Source organism: Macaca mulatta, chromosome 12 (genome assembly GCF_049350105.2).
Source record: "Macaca mulatta isolate MMU2019108-1 chromosome 12, T2T-MMU8v2.0, whole genome shotgun sequence".
NCBI lineage: Eukaryota > Metazoa > Chordata > Mammalia > Primates > Cercopithecidae > Macaca > Macaca mulatta.
Genome location: NC_133417.1, coordinates 27,530,864 through 27,550,800, shown reverse-complemented (window position 1 = coordinate 27,550,800; position 19,937 = coordinate 27,530,864). Strand labels below are relative to the sequence as shown.

At 36.8% G+C, this 19,937-nt stretch overlaps 1 protein-coding gene across 1 annotated transcript in view; it reads left to right on the top strand.

Moving 5' to 3' along the window:
• The window catches only part of DARS1 (aspartyl-tRNA synthetase 1), an 82,604-nt gene that overhangs the window by 55,380 nt on the left and 7,287 nt on the right, over positions 1-19,937 (top strand). Inside the window, exons 8-12 of the mRNA XM_015110010.3 lie at positions 8,722-8,833; positions 9,990-10,124; positions 12,307-12,454; positions 16,761-16,907; positions 18,702-18,744. Of these exons, the coding sequence (XP_014965496.1) occupies positions 8,722-8,833; positions 9,990-10,124; positions 12,307-12,454; positions 16,761-16,907; positions 18,702-18,744 (585 nt within the window). The remainder of the gene's footprint in view (positions 1-8,721; positions 8,834-9,989; positions 10,125-12,306; positions 12,455-16,760; positions 16,908-18,701; positions 18,745-19,937) is intronic.

Sequence of the window (19,937 nt, the reverse complement as noted above, 5' to 3'; positions counted from 1 at the left end):
ATCTTCCTTTTTTACTTAAATATTCTACCTGAAGCTCAAATTTTTTGTCACCTTACGAGTTCTTCTTGGCTCTTCTACCATCATGTGAGTCTACCCTTATTATTTACTCATGTTATTCCTAATTATTTGCCTTTTGTCTTTTACCTTTTCCATTTTAATTTGTATAGAAAAAGCAAGCAGTAATCCAAAGTCCTCTTGATACTACCTAGAAACCTCAGGTTTTTCATGTATGTTGGCCACAGGAGTGAGACATCATTCTGTATTTATTTGTCCTTGCTAGTTGTTCACACAACTTATTATTGGTTTGTGCCTCTAGAAGTTGGCCTGAGGAGTTTTTGGGTTTGGGGTTGTTTTGTTTTGTTTAAATTCATTGCCACCATTGAAAAAATGGGTTTTCACATTAAAATCTGGATGACACTTCTTAAAAAGAGGAGAATCTGGCATATGAGCTAGCATGCTAGATGGGACATATACAGGTTTCTTACACTGTCTTTTGCTTTGCCCTGCACCACCCAGCAAATATTCGTTTCATTCATTCATGTTATTTGGCCCTTGCAAGCATTCACATGTTTAACTCTGACTTTACATTTTGGGAGACATTGTGTACATTAGTCACTTTAAGGTTTTAAACACCTTAGATTCCTTCTAAACTACTGTCTTGGTTGGCTGCAGTGGCTCACACCTGTAATCCCAACAATTTGGGAGCCTGAGGTGGGAAGAGTGCTTGAGCGCAGGAGTTTGAAACCAGTCTGGGCAACATGGCGAGACCCCCATCTCCTCAAAAAAATTAAAAATTAGCCAAGTATGTTGGCATGCATCCATGGTCCCAGCTACTCCGGTGGCTGAAGCAAGAGGATTGTTTGAGCCCAGGAGGTTGAGTCTGCAGTGAGCTGTGTTTGTACCACTGCACTCCAGCCTGGGCAACAGAGTAAGATCCTGTCTCAACAAATAAAAAATAAACTACTATCTAATTTAGTCCCCAACTAGTTCTTTTCATAGACTCTCAGCAAAGTCAAGGGTTAAAGAATTTGGAAATAAAAGGCAAAATTGCCATTCTTCTTCTATAATACGAATGTTCCGAGATATATCCTCCTTTAGGTTCTAGCGTAGCCTAACTTTTTTCTCATAGATGAATTGTTTTCTCTCTGAACTTTCCAGGCAGGTGCCCTGATTAAAACTACTTCACTTTCCAGCCCCCAAGAAGGTTAAAGCAATTTTCATTCCTAGAAAAGTGAATTAAAATGTCTTTGGCACCCTTTTCATGCATAGCACTCACGTAGCTCATATTCCGGATTGGCACGGCAAATTAGCTTCGTCCTCATAGGTTAGCAGGTTGTTAGGAAGGTTTTCTGGGAACCTCTTCAAGAGAGTTCCCTTTAGATCAGAATTGTTCCCTTTATTTCACCTCACTCTTAGGTACAGGTGAAGGTTGTCCTAGGAGTAAATGTTAGTCTTCCCTCTTGAGAATCATTGTTTAAGTACTTTTCCCAAATATGAATGGATTACTTTAGTTGGTTCAAAATTACAGTCTATTTCTTTATCTAGACCCCCTGTACTATAGCTAGTCTACAGAATATTTATTATGTTCATATTACAGGTTTCTTATCCTGTGGAATATATATTGGTCACCTTCAAAGAACACATCATTTTGTTGGGGAGATAAGACTAGTAGTGTGAGGTCTCCTTAATAGGGATGCCCTCCCTTGGGTTGCCAGGTAAGCATAGAAACTGAGCCATCTTTAAAGGTGAATCATCAGCTCTTTTTTGCTACTCGGTTTCACATGCCAAGGGAATAGACAATTCAGGACTCATGGGCAACCTAACCCGTGAGACCCCATGGCTTTCCTAAAGTTCCCTTCGTTTGCTAATACACTACATTATCCTCAGTGCTACCTCTGAAATCACACTATCAAATAGCTTCTACTATGTAAGTCTGTAACATTTTTTTCCTGAATGTTTAGGTATATTTTGGCATGCAGGGATTAAGAAATAGCTATCTGAGCATATATTTTATTGTTCACCAATGAACCCTACTTTGACCCTGTGGGTTAATGAATGAAAAGTATCTGCTATTAGGGTGTGGTTTCATCTTATCAATTACATATTTTTGTTTTGAAATTGGTCACCTTTGTCTTCACCATTCTTTTCTCTTGGACAGACTGTTAATCCCTTAAGTCAAGGCAAGTACATGAGTTAAGGGGTTAACAGTCTGTCCAAAAGAAAAGAATTACATTCATGGCAAATGCCCCCAATCAGTCACAACATACCACATACATATTATTCTTGATGAGCTTAAAGTAGCCACACAGCACTCAGGGCAGCCTCTACTAACTGATTGGACATAAGCCTGTTTGCCATATTTCCCTGAAACTTTCTGTTAACAAAGCCACAAAACGCTGAAACAAAGAAAAATTAGATAATATCAAGAGCCCATCTTCTAACACATCGCCTAGCTCATTACTTTCAATACATATTTTCCAAACTAAAAATTAAAATCTCAACTCTTTAAGAGAAGTTTTTTACTTTTGTAATATAAGAGATTATCTTGGCAATATAGTTTTGATGCCAATATTGAAACTTATATGACATTTCAGTGGTTTTGCAGTGTTTTCCCAAGTATGGTAGCTTTACCACCGGAGGTACACAGTGATTTCTGGGTGTTAAACAGATGAACATTTTTTATTTTCATAGCTATACAATATAACCAGCAAATAAAACCATGTTTTCATGGGTATTATTGCTTGGAATTAGTTAAGTTTTAAAACCTGAATTAAAGGAAAATATTAAGTACTAGTATGAGAGATACCCAGTAGACAGAAATGATAGTAGAAGACAAAAGACAAGTTTAAGAAATGCTGGTTTGTGTCAGCAGTGGACAGAAAATTGGGAATTCGGGACTGCCATGGAAATGATAGGTGTTTGATCACCACAGCTATAGGAGTTCTTTGAAAGTAGATCTGGATAGTCTGAAATAGTCAAGGGAGGTATCCTCAGGGATGTCGTAACTGTTGACCTCAAGACCAATACATCAATTAGAAAAATATTTTAAGGGTGCTCAGCACTGCTGTGTATCACAGGGTCCCTCCATAGGACATACATACTTGATCGGCTAGCGTTTTTGTCATACATTAGAATGAATGGATATGTGTTGGAATGTCTTGACACAGAGTTAACCTGAACACATACAACTGGAATTCCCGTTACAGTAATATAATAGCAATTGCAGACAGTTCGGATTCTTTCTCACAGAGATTACTTTTGTTTGAGTAGAAATTCTACATAATTCTGGCCAGCGCAGTGGATCACTTGAGGTCAGGAATTCAAGACCAGCCTGGCCAACATGGTGAAACCCCATTTCTGCTTAAAATACAAAAATTAGCCGGGCGTGGTGGTAGACACCTGTAATTCCAGCTACTCAGGAGGCTGAGGCAGGAGAATCGCTTAACCGGGGAGGCAGAGGTTGCCGTGATCCAAGATCACACCATTGCACTCCAGCCTGGGTGACAAGAAAGAAATTCCGTCTCAAAAAAAGAAAAGAAGGAAAAAGAAATTCTGCATAAATCAAGCCAGGCGCAGTGGTGCATGCCTGTAATCCCAGCACTTTGGGAGGCTGAGGCGGGTGGATCACTTGAGGTCAGGAGTTCAAGACCAGCCTGGCCAACATGGTGAAACCCCATCTCTACTAAAAATACAAAAAATTCTCCAGGGAGTGCCTGTAGTCCCAGCTACTCAGGCAGCTGAGGCAGGAGAATCACTTGAACCCAGGAGGCAGAGGTTGCAGTTAGCTGAAATCACGCTACTGCACTCCAGGCTGGGCAACAGAGTAAGCCTCCATCTCAAAAAAAAAAAAAGGGGGTCTACATAAATCTGATTTTTAAAAATAATAGTTCTCTTTGGAATTAAATCAGATACCAGTTTAGAAATGTCTTTCCCACTGTCTTTTCTACTCTCTCTCCTGACCCCTAGTCCAACTTCACGGTAGTGTCTCTGTAACCTGATAAACCATAAACAGGGATTCTCTGCAGCCATTAAAAGCAAAAGATGTAGTGGGTATAGTTTAGTTGATAACTTAAATAGGTATTTTTAAAAGCTACAAGTCTCATACAGCATGGAAGTAATTTGTTGTGAGAATTGTAAGGAGCTAAATACTATTAAAGATTGCTTTATGAAGTTTGGGTTTGTTTGCATTTTTGTCTTCTATTGGAATTCTTTCTCCCAACACCCTTACTTCTCTCCATATACCTGCCTCTCTTCTCCACAAAAGATATAATTTTGCTTTCTAGTGCTATGAGGACCTCAGGGAAAGGAATTCTATAAATGCAGAATATTTTTTCCCCTTATTTCAGATCTTTTGCATAATACAGAATAGCAGTGTTTTAATTTTAATAACCATACTTTTGGGAAGTTCGCTATAGAATTTAAAAATAACTATTTTAATGTAAGGAATGTCAGGCTTTTTTAGAACTAAAGTTCAAGGACTGGGTTTTTCATTTTGTTTTTCTAAAAGTAATTTTTTTTAAGTGTAGAAAAATTAGTTTTCTGCTTTCTGTTTAGTTTATCTTCTACCTCATGCCCTCTGTAATCACCGTTATCATCTAACACCTAGCCCAGTGCCAGGAGCATATAATAAATATTTGTTTAATGAGTGAGGAGGAAGTATTATTTTTTCACATATTAGGGTATCATTATTTGTTTGACCCAAAACAATTTTTAGATTTAAACATTAAGGAAACTAATATTATTAGTATGGTTTATAACTTAAATGATAAAGCCTTTTTCCTGTTCATTTATGTATCTTAAGGTAAGGGTAAGTATAGTAATGATGGCCGGGCGCGGTGGCTCAAGCCTGTAATCCCAGCACTTTGGGAGGCCGAGACGGGTGGATCACGAGGTCAGGAGATCGAGACCATCCTGGATAACACGGTGAAACCCCGTCTCTACTAAGAAATACAAAAAAACTAGCCGGGTGAGGTGGCGGGCGCCTGTAGTCTCACCTACTCGGGAGGCTGAGGCCGGAGAATGGCGTGAACCCGGGAGGCGGAGCTTGCAGTGAGCTGAGATCCGGCCACTGCACTCCAGCCTGGGCTACAGAGCGAGACTCCGTCTCAAAAAAAAAAAAAAAAAAAAAAAAAAAAAAAAAAAAAGTATAGTAATGATAAATACATCAGGTATTTGTACATTCGTTGTCAATTGAAAATAAGGTGGTTGTATATTTGCACTGAAATTAACATGTTGCTTTCACTTTATGTACTATATTTTAGAAGCATTTAATTTGAGATAGAGTTAATACATAATTACCCTATTAAACATACTTTTATTTTGTTACACACACTCTGTAATCTTACTGATAAGTTGGGTCATTGTTGATTTTTACCTTAACCAGCAAATTCTTATACTCGTATAGAAGTCAGTTGTAGTAATCAATATGTAATAGGGAAAGAGCTTGAAAATGAGTCTATAAAAAATTGATTTTGTTTCTCTTTAGATGTGTTCTACCCGAAGTGTCTTGTTTTGACCAGGAAAATAAAAAATACTGTTACCATTTCTTATTTTAACTATGTCGTGTTGTTCTCTCATGTAGTGATAATGCTTTTTGAAGGAGGAATAAATGTAGAAAGACGACCCAGGAGTACGTACAAAAAGTTTCTCAGACTCTGATGCAGTCTGCTTAGTACTCTGCCTCTGCTAAATTAACTGACCAACCTGGGCCTGAGGACAGTATTTTCCTCTGAGCAAAGTTAGAGAGTTTACAGGATACTAATCTTACTTCTTTGTCTTGTTCCAACCAGCAGAGATAGCTAGTCTGAATTTGCTCGCACAGTATGATTCTCTTTGCAGTAATGGGTATTCTTGCTAGTAAGATACATAATCAAAATAGTTGAAGATTTATTTTGAAATATTTTTCTTCCTTGTTATTTACTTTTAAAGAACATCTTATATTTAGTAATTCCTTTTTGTTTAATTCTTTTCCCATCCACCTCTGCTTTGAGTGGTGGTTTTCAAATTAAACCATTTAAAAGCTAGAGTCTGCTAGAAAATATTCTCCAGTATGTAAATGCTAGGTGGAAATTAGTATGTATTAGAATTGTCATGTGAATAACTGTTCACTAATCAAATAGGTGCCTGTGTTCCTAGCAATTAGCAAGTGCCTTGAAGAAACTAATGAGAAAAAAATTATTTTTCTTATATATGACAGATCCATACTAACATACTTGTAAATTAACAAGTATGTTAATTTACACATTAACATACTTGTTTATACAATCAGGAAGTGAAGAAGTACAGTTTTTTAAAAACCATAATTGGTGAAATTTCTATTCATATTAAATAATCTATGACAACCAGTTCATAAGTTGAATTTCCACTTAGCAAGATGTTGAAGTGAGTTTAGGCCAGGCATCATGGCTCACACTTGTAATCCCAGCACTTTGGGAGGCCGGGCAGATCGCCTGAGGTCAGGGGTTCAAGACCAACCTGGCCAACATGGTGAAACCCAGTCTTTACTAAAAATACAAAAATTAGCTTGGCATGTTGACGGGCACCTATAATCCTAGCTACTCGGGAGGCTGACGCAGGAGAATCGCTTGAACCCAGGAGGCAGAGGTTGCAGTGAGCCAAGTTTAGTTGAACTAGTTAAGAGGCAAAGGCAATAAAATGTGTTCAGTGACCTTCTTAATATATTCTGAAGTGAAATACATCTCTGTACATTTGTCAGTAACAGTGAAGCAGCTTTTTGCTAAATAGGTCACTAGGGTTTTTGTTTTGTTTTGTTTTGTGTTTGTTTTTGTTTTTTTTTTTTTTTTTTTTGAGACGGAGTCTCACTCTGTCCCCCTTGCTGGAGTGCAGTGGCCGGATCTCAGCTCACTGCAAGCTCCGCCTCCCGGGTTCAGGCCATTCTCCTGCCTCAGCCTCCCGAGTAGCTGGGACTACAGGCGCCCGCCACCTCGCCCGGCTAGTTTTTTTGTATTTTTTAGTAGAGACGGGGTTTCACTGTGTTAGCCAGGATGGTCTCGATCTCCTGACCTCGTGATCCACCCGTCTCGGCCTCCCAAAGTGCTGGGATTACAGGCTTGAGCCACCGCGCCCGGCCATCACTAGGTTTTTTAAAGCAGAAGATTATGCCATTTGTTTTGATTGGATGAACCAAATGTTTCACTAAACCACATAATGTGGAAAAAAACGCAAGTATTTTTCTATAGTTTAAATGTAGACATCTTGAAAATGAATAAGTAAATAATCTAATAAATCATAAAGACCTTTTAAATGGTTTTCATTGTTTTATGAGAAACTGATTTGTAACTTTGAATGTAAGTTATAAAATAATGTTACTTAAATATGACCACTTTACATGAATGTTTTTATCTGATCTGCAGAAATTCAAGGTTATTTCAATATTATTCTTTAGAGTGAAAGAAATGTAATCATTCCATCATTAACAGTGTTTTCACAGGGTACTACTGTGTAAATGCAGAAGGGGTGAGCCCTTTGGTATGGGAGAAGTAATTGAAATTCTTGTAATGAGACTAAGAAGACAGCTTCTTCACCTAACTCAGTTATTCACAGCTAATAGTGGTTTGAGGTCACATGTTTTACTAAACACCTATCTAGCCATAGGATAGCTATTTTAAAAAAATACAGTAAGCCAAGACCTAAAGATAAGAAGTCACTTCTTTTGACCAGAGAAGTGGACAAACGTTAAAGTAGAGATAATTACCTCTAGAGCTTTCTGGTCACCATCACAACTGATTGAGGCTAAAAGTAAATTAGAAGGACCAGAGAAACTGAGAAAGAAAGGAGGGAAAGAGAGAAAATAGAAACAGGTGACTGTGCTGGACAGTTGGAGTACTACTATTGTTTTATGTACCACATTGGAAGTCAGTGTCATGGGATGCCGTCTCCTTTTATTGTATTTTTTTTCTTTTTCTTAATCTAATTGAACAAATACACAAGTATCTGCAATTGTATTGTTGTAATGGTTAAAATAAAAATACATGGTTTTTATTCATTTATTGTCAAATACCAAAATCTTACTTAGAACATTAATATGCTGCACAAACATTGCTATGTCTCACTTTATGGGTGGCCTTTAAAAAAAGCAATAAGACCATTCACAAGTAAGTTGTTTCACTAATTGTTAAGAAATATTTTTTTTTATGGAATTCCTACAAATTAAAACATCTGCTCACTAAGCATTTCTGGTGAAATACCTTTATATGATCATATATAGTCATTATATTCCAGCATGTCTTTTTACCTTGTATTTATTTGTGTCGTTTTGTCCTCTCCCCGATTATTAGAATTTAAAAACGTTGAAAGCAAGAATTGTGGCTGGGTGCGGTGGTTCACGCCTGTAATCCCAGCACTTTGGGAGGCCGAGGCGGGCGAATCACAAGGTCAGGAGATCGAGACCATCCTGGCTAACATGGTGAAACCCCGTCTCTACTAAAAATACAAAAGATTAGCCGGGCGTGGTGGTGGACGCCTGTAGTCCCAGCTACTCGGGAGGCTGAGGCAGGAGAATGGCGTGAGCCCGGGAGGCGGAGCTTGCAGTGAGCCGAGACCGCACCATTGCACGTCAGCCTGGGCGACAGTGAGACTCCGTAAAAAAAAAAAAAAAAAAAAAAAGCAAGAATTGTTAGGTTTCCACAGTGCCTAGCCCACAGAGTTAGTGCTTAGTAATTAAGTGTGTCGATTTAATTAGATTTTATTACTGTCTTCTAGACATCAACTAGTCAGGCAGTCTTCCGTCTCCAGTCTGGCATCTGCCATCTCTTCCGAGAAACTTTAATTAACAAGGGTTTTGTGGAAATCCAAACTCCTAAAATTATTTCAGGTAAGCTGCAAAATATTTCTCTTAATTTTTAAAAATAAATTTGCTAGCCCCAGAGTTGCTTTATATTAATAAAATTTTTAACTTGAGAATCTGAGTGTCCATTAAGGTTTATTGCCATGAGACTACTATTTTGAAGACCATCTTACATAGCAACAATCATATATCACCAACATTAATAAGTACATTTTCTTATTCCAAGAGTCATTTTGTGATAATGATTGTAAAGTGAGGCAGTAACACACAAAGCAAGATTCTTGTTACAGAAGTTACACCAGGAACTACTTCATTATATAGATTTCTTTTGAAATTAGTATTGCAGTTTTGTTTTGTATAAACTACATTGTAAAATCAGTAAATACTAATGATGGGAAAATTTTTTTGAGACAGAGTTTCGCTCTTGTTGCCCAGGCTGGAGTGCAGTGTTGTGAATTCGGCTCACTGCAACCTCCGAGGTTCAAGCGACTCTCCTGCCTCAGCTTCCCGAGTAGCTGGGATTACTGCCATGCGCCACCACGCCCTGCTAATTTTGTATTTTTAGTAGAGACAGGGTTTCTCCATGTTGGTCAGGCTGGTCTCGAACTCCCAACCTGAGGTCGTTCGTCTCAGCCTCCCAGAGTGCTGGGATTACAGATGTCAGCCACTGCGCTTGGCTAATTCTTATTCTTGTATGAGAATCTTGTCTTAATCATTTTACCCTTTTTAGATTTAACACGAGAAAGTGTGTTACAAATGGCATTTTGTTACAAATTCAAAATTGAACATTGTATTCTTCATAATTAGAAAAATGATTATTCCAGCTGCTGGGGAAATTTTTTTAAAAAGGGAAAAATGATGAAGAATATCTTTTTTCATTTAAAAAAAAATTTTTTTACAGCTCCAAAGGGGCTTTAATAGTTTTGAAATTGATGCAGAAAGGGAGCATATATATCCACAGAAGTGAAGTAAAAGCATAGCCAAAGAAGTAAATCTGGTTTAAATATAAACTATTTAGAATCACATAGAAGAAGACTTACATAGACTATGATTTAGCCACAATTCTTCATTTTCCAGTTTTTCTTAAAGTGAACTACCTGAGTATAAACTTTTTAACTAGAAGTTTGCATTGATAAGCTTACAATTGATTATAATAATGTAAATATAAATGTTTACATTTCAGCTGCCAGTGAAGGAGGAGCCAATGTTTTTACTGTGTCATATTTTAAAAATAATGCATACCTGGCTCAGTCCCCACAGCTATATAAGCAAATGTGCATTTGTGCTGATTTTGAGAAGGTTTTCTGTATTGGACCAGGTAAGATTTTGGCAGTTATGTTTTATCCAAGTTCATTAATTGTGCAGTAGTTACAATGTTAGAAATACATTTTACTTATATAATGTACAGACACTTTGAAAGCTTAAATTATGTTATCTGCTGACTACACAAATGTTAGACTTTGAGGTAGAGATGATAATATATTTGGGTAGACATTTTCCAAAAAACAAAATAATAATAATAATAATATGGTCAACAGTACTTTAAACAGTTGAGTATCGTTCCATGTGAATACAGTTGTAAGCATTATGTATTCTTACAGAGGAATGCTGAAGAAAATTTTTATCTTGAGAATATATCATTATAAAAATGCATTTTTTTGAAAATATACACTCTGAAATATACCTAAGTATATATTTTAATATACCTACATGCAGTTAGAACAGAATTAGCTCCCATTTGGATTCTTTTCAGCTCCCCATCAGCAGTAAAGAGCAGGTAGTTGCAGTGGCCAAAGTAATATATGTTTTTGTTCTTTGTAACTTCTTACTCTTGTAAGTTTACAGTGTACCTCTGTCTAATTTGCTATCAATTTTATTCCAGAGCTGTTCTGTTTCACTATTTTGTTTGTATTGTCCTTACTATTGGTAATGTGCTGATGTCCATTAGAAACTACTAACAAATATCATATATTTAATAAATTATATTAATACGGTTTTTAAGAAATGTTTGCTAAAAGTCAAGCACAGGCACATAATCATATGGCAGTTTCTTTTTTGGAGCTAATTATAAGTGAAAAGCAGTTTTACTTTATTCTTTAAAACTTACCAAGTTATTTTATATATCTTTTTTGATAGCTTAATAAAAATTAAATACCTGCTAATAGAGAAACTAGCAAGATCATTAAGGGTCTTAATTTTCTGAATTTATTAACTAGTTATTTGTTGAGCACCTGCTGCTTATATAACCTTGTGCTAGGTACCATGTACATAAAAGAAGAACCAGCCAGCACTTCTCAAATGTTAATATGCACACAGATTACCTGGAGATCTTGTTAAAATACAGATTCTGATCAGTAGATCTGGGGAGAGGCCTGAGATTCTGCAGTTCTCACAAGTTCCTGGGTAGTGTTGATGCTGCTCATTTCCCGACCATGCTTTGAGTGATAAGGGAATCAACATTGTAGCCTGCTCCCAAGACTGAGTAAGACATGCATATGTATCACAGTCATAGGGAATAATCAAATAATTTTCACAACGAATAATCAGATTGTCCTATACAGTCAGCAAATGGGTGTTAATTATGTAGTATAAATAGTAAGTATAAAAAGAGAGAAAACAGAGTGTGCTAGAGTCACCATAAATGAAAATTCAAACTGAGATGTGCTTTAAGGACAGAATAGGATATGTAGACAACAGAGATGGCATTCTAGATGGGAAGCAGAGTAAGTAAAGAGCAACAACTACACAAGAAAACAAAATAAGACAAGTTAGTATTAAGAAGTGAGAAATATAGGTTAGGATTAACTTATGAAAGCATAAAGGTTTTAGGGTTTTTTTGTCATTTTATGTCTTAACTACAGTAGTCATTTGGGAACCACTGTAAGTTTCTGAGCAAGAAGGTGTTATAGGAATATTAGTGATGTGAAGGATGAGTCAAGCTAGAGTCAGGAAGACTAGGCAGGAGGAAAAGGCACTGAGGATATTAAGTCTGGACTGGATATTAGCTGGACTGAGCTAGTGGCCTTTTCCTCCTGTCCAGTCTTCCTGACTGTAGCTCGACTCATCTTTCACATCACTAATATTCCTGTAAATGACTACTGTAGTTAAATGGAATATGTATGTTACTTTATTTGTAGAGTTTCACGTAGTTTGAGTCAGGTTTTAATAAAATTGAGAAGAACTCACTGTCTTGGTCATAATCGAATATATTTTTAAATATTGAGAAGACACCTCAGGATCTTGCATTCCCCCAGGGTTCTCATGAACCTCTCTTATTAATTTACATTTGGTATGGCTTTTATTGCATAACCATAGGAGTTTGTAATGAACTTGCTGTCCAAGAGAATGTGCAAACAGGTGGTTTATCAGAGGTCCTTCCAGCCCTATAATATGAAAATAATGCCACTGAAATCCTACTAAATACAGTTTTGTATTTAAATCCCAATTTATCCAAAATTGAAAACAGTATTTGCTGTTTATTTCTTTTATTAAATTTGCAGTATTCAGAGCAGAAGACTCTAATACCCATAGACATCTAACTGAGTTTGTTGGTTTGGACATTGAAATGGCTTTTAATTACCATTACCATGAAGTTATGGAAGAAATTGCTGACACCATGGTACAAATATTCAAAGGACTTCAAGAAAGGTAAAAAGTATTTTATACACCTAGATGGACTTAATTTCAGATCAGTTTGGGCTCTTTAAAAAAAAAATTTTTTTCAATTTAAACATGCAAACTAAGTTTCTATGAACATATATATAAAGATTTGTCAGTTAGATGATCCATTTAATTGGTTGGAAAAATCCACACTCAGAATACTGCTTCTGGATTCAAATCATTTGGGGGCTCAACTAATTAACCTCTATTTTGCTGGTAAATTTACCACATTGTGAACAGTCCAACTGTATTTTGTTGTTGTCCTTGTTTCCTTTATACTGACATCCCGAATGTCTCAAGAAATACAGCATATGTTACTTTTAATAGTTTATTATTTGGGAAATAGTATGAGGGTAATGCTTAAGAGGTTGGATTCAGCAACATCCAGATAGCCTGAGTTCAAATCCCAGCTCTGCTGCTTCTCTGTGTGGGCCTTGTGCAGATTATTTAACTCTGTGCCTCAGTTTCCTCAGCCATTAAGTGGAAATAGCATTATTACCCACCTCAAAGGTAAAAAGTTCCTTCAGTCAACTGAATCTGTCGACATGTAAATTAAGTCTGGTCAAATATGGTTAATTCTTAAATCAATTTATATTTACATTGAGTGCTCAGTAAAGATTAGAAACTAGTAGACCGAAGGGATGTTTAAACCTATTTGGATCTGATGAATTAACATTTGCAGAAATATTAGATGTGTTCTAGATGTTCAGAAAATTGAATTATGTAGAATGTCCATTTAGCTACACCCTCAAAACTGGCAAAGAGCTCTTCCGTTTAAAGGTCATTGAAAGTTGTTTACTTATGATGATGTTTAACATGGGGAAAATAGGAAAAGAAAATAGAAGTGAGTCAAGTTGATTAAGAAAGTCTCTATTTTTCCCTCTTTCTGTATTCGTGACTATATTTCAAGTATTAGGTAAGCTATAATAGTCTAAGCTAGCATTTTAATAACTGACAAAGGATCATATTAAAAATTTTTATTTGGGGGCCGGGCGCGGTGGCTCAAGCCTGTAGTCCCAGCACTTTGGGAGGCCGAGACGGGCGGATCACAAGGTCAGGAGATCGAGACCATCCTGGCTAACATGGTGAAACCCCATCTCTACTAAAAAAATACAAAAAACTAGCCAGGCAAAGGGGCAGGCGCCTGTAGTCCCAGCTACTAGGGAGGCTGAGGCAGGAGAATGGCATGAACCCGGGAGGTGGAGCTTGCAGTGAGCTGAGATCCGGCCACTGCACTCCAGCTTGGGTGACAGAGCGAGACTCCGTCTCAAAAAAAAAAAAAATTTTATTTGAAGTCCAGCAATTTATTCCTTATTGATGTATTTGATATGTTTCATTGGTATTTTAAAAGAGTTCAAAAATACGAATTTTATTTACTACATTGCAAGGCTAATGAGTAAGTTTAAGAATGTAGAAATTGGCCAGGCACGGTGGCTCACGCCTGTAATCCCAGCACTTTGGGAGGCCGAGTCGGGCAGATCACTTGAGGTCAGAAGTTCAAGACCGACCTGGTCAACTTAGCGAAACCCCATCTCTACTAAAAATACAAAAATTAGCCACGCATGGTGGCATGCACCTGTAATCCCAGCTACTTGGAAGACTAAGGCAGGGGAATCATTTGAACCCAGGAGGCGGAGGTGCAGTGAGCTGAGATCACATCACTGGACTCTAGCCTGGGCAACAGAGCAAGACTCCGTCTCAAAAAAAAAAAATAGAATGTAGAAATTAACTACTGATCTTATTTAAGAATACTGTAGCGTAAGTGCCAATATTTCAAGGCATTCTCTGCAGATCTGTGCCTTTGATGGCTAATTAATTGCAGATAGCCTTTTTCTTTTTATATCTTTGTTCTCTAAAACATTTTGATGCCGTTTATTTCAATCAATTTTCAATGGTTCATGGAACAACTGATAACATTTTCCTTATAAGATGAAATATACTTTAGAACTACACTGAAGGAACACACACAGCTTTTCTCATTTTCAGTTCACATTTATAATTCAAGAAAGTTTCAGAAACTCATTTTTTTAAAATACTGATAGCTTCTCTATTAAATAATAGAATTTGACATTTCCACTTTGATTTTTATAACAACAGACCAAGCATGAATTTGGGTCCTTGGGATTAATCAAATCTCTACTTACAAATTGGACTCAAACGCCATTACTGCTGAACTTTTTCAGTAGAGTTAAGGTGGCAATTTGAAAATAAAGCCTTCTTTGTATGTTCTTCAAGTCATTTAGGAATTTCAAATTTTGGTGTCACCTGTTTATTGGATTATCTGGCCTGTGTCATGTTCCTCTCATGTTTATCATTAGTATTTACCTCTCATAGAAAAATACATATACAAATGTGTATGTATTGTATTGTATGTATATGTATTGTATATATATCCAAATATGTATATGTGTTTATATAAAATACATATATAAATGTATTTTAAAGTATTGACAGTCATATTTTTGTACTACCATTGGTAGACATGATGAATGGGAGTTGATATATAAAGGAAAGAAAAGCTATGTAAAGATGAATTGGGGGCCAGGCTCGGTGGCTCATGCCTGTAATCCCAGCACTTTTGGAGGCCGAGGCGGGCAGATCAGGAGGTTAGGAGTTTGAGACCAGCCTGGCCAGCATGGTGAAATCCCGTCTCTACTAAAAATACAAAAAATTAGCCAGGCATGGTGGCACACACTAGTTGTCCCAGCTACTCAGGAGGCTGAGGCAGGAGAATTGCTTGAATTGCCGAGATAGCTCCACTGCACTCCAGCCTGGGCAACAGAGTGAGACTCCATCTAAAAAAATAATAAATAAATAATCAATTATGGGGTCTTTCTAACCCTTATATCAAGATTTTAATAAATCAGTGGCTAAGCTTTATTCCCATGAAAGTCTGTAAGACCAATCAAGAAATGATGGTGTTTTAATTTCGAGAATATAAATTCTAGGCCAGGCGTGGTGTACATCTATAATCCTAACACTTTGGGAGGCCGAGGCCGGCAGATTGCTTGAGCCTAGGAGTTCGAGACCAGCATGGGCAACATGGTGAAACCCTGTCTCTCCAAAAAGTAACAAAAAGTTAGCCGGTCATAGTGTTACATGCCTGTAGTCCCAGCTACTCAGGAGGCTTGAGGTGGGAAGATCGATTGAGCCCAGAAGGCCAGGGTTGTGGTGAGCCAAGATTGCACCTCTGCGCTCCAGCCTGAGCAACAGAGTGGGACCCTGTCTCAGAAAAAAAAAAAATAAAAGTAGAATGTCAATTCTAGGTAGAGAATTCTATATATAAAATACAAACGTACTTTTTTCTGTATATAGAATATAAACATACTTTTTTCAAGTCTGTTAATTATGGAAAACTTTCAGACACATACAAAAGGATGTGCAATAGTCTAATGAGCCCCCATGAACTCACCAACCAGTTTCAGTCCTTGTCAACCTGTGGCCAATTTTGTTTGCCCATTTCCCTCATTCACTATTATTTTGAAGCAAATCCGAACCTTTTTTTTTTGAGACAGAGTCTTGCTCTGTCAACCCAGGCTGGAGGGCAGTGGCACGATCTTGGCTCACTGCAACCTCCACCTCTTAGGCTCAAACGATTCTCCTACCGCAGCCTCCTAACCATGCCCAGATAATTTTTGTAGTTTGAGTAGAGATGGGGTTTCACCATGTTGGCCAGGCTGGTCTTGAACTCCTGACCTCAGGTGATCCATCTCCCAAAGTGCCGGGATTACAGGTGTGAGCCACTGCACCTGGCCAAAAATAAACTTTTAAAATCTCAATAAAATATCATCGTCCATAGCAGAAATTCAGCTCAGTGCAATAAACATTGTCTTGTACCTTCTATATATATAGGGTAAGCATTGTACTATAGAGATTATCAAAATGGGAAATTGGCACTTCTCTGAACATACAGTGTAATATGGATGCGGGAAGATAAGACAAATACTCATTAATTTGGTCTTCCTCAGTGATAACAAGAATTGTTAAAGAATTAAAAAGTCAGATTTTTGTAATGCTTTATAAAATGGGCATTTTATGTTTCTAACTATATTAACTGATATGAGTTATAAAGAAAATTTTTAATCCTTTGATGTTACTGTGGTTACAAAAACATAAGATTGAAAAATGGTGTTAGATATTTTAAGTATTTAAATTTCATTCTTTAATAATTTGATACGCTTTTCCTGGTGTATATACTGATTCAAAGATTGATTTTTGTATATTGCCACAGTGACCTCTTGTGGAGGAAACATTTATCTCACACATTTTCTTAACTAAATCATTCTGCAAATAGGTTTCAGACTGAAATTCAAACGGTGAATAAACAGTTCCCATGTGAGCCATTCAAATTTTTGGAGCCAACTCTAAGACTAGAATATTGTGAAGCATTGGCTATGCTTAGGGAAGCTGGAGTCGAAATGGGAGATGAAGACGATCTGAGGTTTGTCTTTGTGATTTTGGTTTTTTTTTACTCTAAGTTCCAGAATCCATGTGCAGAACATGCAGGTTTGTTACATAGGGACACATGTGCCATGGTGGTTGGCTGCACCTATTGATCCGTCCTCCAAGTTGTCTTTGTGATTTTTAAAACCTTAGTAATTTGGTTTAAGGTAAGAGAGAAGGAAAATATTAATAAATGATTTTTTTCACCTGATACACTTATATTTTATTAACTTTGGTATACAGTATGATGCTGTTTTATATAATGTGTGATCTGAAATAAAAATGTTTACTATGGTTTGCTTAAGTTTTCATAATTTTGTTTATAAACACCATTTTCCATTATTTTTCCCTCATGTTTGTAACTCTTTAAAGAGTATAGGGAGTTTTGCCTGTGATTTTGTCTTCTAATATGTTACTTCTCTTTCCAAATTAGTGGTATTAGAGAAAGTAGACAGCAGTCTAAATCCATCCCCACACAGGATCGGGGTATAAACTGTTAACATCCAAAAGTTATAAAAGTCAATATTGTTTATATAGTATCATACATACTATATTATATGTAGTATTTGGTATAGAGTGGGTATTTGTTTTCTCTTCTCCCCTCTGGTCCCTTACGACAGACCTTTACCCACAACCCTCTCCTACAACCTGGAAAGAATAACCCTCCCAGTGTCCCTGGTATTCAGAGTACAATCTAAATTCAGATCATAAACAAATGATGTCGTTTAATAAAGATTGAGGCTGGGCATGTTGGCTTGCGCCTGTAATCACAGTACTTTGAGAGGCCGAGGTGGGAGGATCATTTGAGGCCAGGATTTCGGGACCAGCCTGGGCAACACAGATCCTGTCTCTACAAAAAAATTTAAAATTTAGCTGCATGTGGTGGCACACACCTGTAGTCCCAGCTACTCTGGAGGCTGAGGCAATTGGGTCACCTGTGCCCAGGAGTATCAAGGCTGTAGTAACCCACGATCATGCCTGGGTGATAGAGTGAAACCCTGTCTGTACAAAATAAACAAAACATGTAAAGGTTGAAAATTTCTATCTACTTATATTTTATTCAAGACTTCCTTGAATGATTCCTTTAAACCATCACAATACTTATGTATTTTAGGAGGGAAAGGAAATGATTATTGTCACATTTTAGGGTTTTTCAAAAAACAATTCACCCAAAACCATTTTTTGTTGTTTAACAAAAATATACATATATATGGCTTTAAACATTGCCTACATTGCTAGATGATATTTTAAGGCAAAATAAAAATCCTACAAGCTTGAGTAGTATTTTTTTAAGTATTTTAGAAATTGTTTTTACATAGGAAACTAAAGTAACTACCTCTTGGCTACAAATGTAACATGTTCATATAAACACTATTTTAAAACCTTGGATAATACTAATTTTTATTTCATAAACCATTGATAAAGAGTACCAAAAAGGGAAGACTATTTCATGGCAAGGCTAGCCTATATTAGTGTAGCGAACTTTTATTATGTGTAATTATAGGAAATTATTTCATCCATGATATTTCTGAATCGATGAATTGCTAAATTCTGTTTATTGCTTTAATTAAATATTTGAACAGCATCTACTAAGCGCTGAGTCACTCTACCAAGGTATACTCATAAGTGATTTTCAATAGGACTTGCCTTTTAAGAAAAGAGCAGAATAGACAACTGCATGTTTTGGCCAAATTTTGTAATCCCTTGAGAAACTTAAATAGAAGAAGCTCCTTATTAACATTTTTAAGTTGCCGTTTCATCTTCAAACACTGATTTCGCGTTTCTTTTTCAGTACACCAAATGAAAAGCTGTTGGGTCACTTGGTAAAGGAAAAGGTAGGACTCTTGTATATGCTGGATTTCTTTTTCTAATTCTGAAATGTCTCTTGGGACTAAAAACAGTTGCAGAGGGGACTGAGCTTCCTAGAATGGTGTGATTCTGGAATAAATAAAAACTTTAGAGGGACGTTCAAAATTTTTTTTCTTAGAAAAATGAGAAGTATTCAGACAGCCTGCCTTTCTCCCAGATGATTTGATTAACTCAGTATTTAATATTTCTACGAAGTTGTTCTGAGGTGTCTCTAAAAGTGATAGAACGTCGGATTAGTTAGAAATGACCTCCAAGTTATTTGAAATTATTTAGATTTGATCTTCCCTGTGTACCCCTGCTGTTTCATGAGACTTAAAGATGAATGAGCTTCCTCTCTGCCTCTTATGTAATAGCTACTTTCCAATCTCATTTTCTAAAACCAAGACTCCAAAGAGGAGAAAAGCTAAGCTTAGTGTGATCTTTTTAAAAATTTTAAGATACTGGTATAATGAAAAGGAAAATTTGTCCTTGAGCTCCTCCTACTGGTTGCACTTGAAACTGTTAAACTAGAGAACTGATATTTCTGAAGCCATACAATATTCAGTTTATACGTTTAAAATGCTATTTCAGCAGAGCCAATTTCAGTTTGTCAGCTGTTAACATCCTCTTCTCAAGTTTTATCAAAAATGTTGAAAGTCAAAAACGGTTGAAATGCAATTTTTTTTTTTTTGAGACAGAGTTTCGCTCTTATTGCCCAGGCTGGAATGCAATGGCACTATCTGGGCTCACTGCAACCTCCACCCACTGGCTTCAAGCAATTCTCCTGCCTCAGCCTCCCAATTAGCTGAGATTACAGGCACCCACCACCACACCCAGCTAATTTTTTGTATTTTTAGTAGAGACGGGGTTTCACCATTTTGGCCAGGCTGGTCTCGAACTCCTGACCTCAGGTGATCCACCTACTTCGGCCTCCCAAAATTCTAGGATTACAGGCATGAGCCACTGCACCCGACCCTGAAATGTAATTTATTTTTTTTTAATTAAATCTAGGTCACATAGTAAGCATTCTCTAAAAAAAGTTGTAATTTCAAGTTAATGTCATTTATTTCTTTCAGTTGCAGCATTCATTTGAAGAAAACTACCAAAATCTCATGTATATATCTAGATAAAAATTTAAATTGTTGGGAAGATAATCCATGTTTTTCAATGATGAATATTA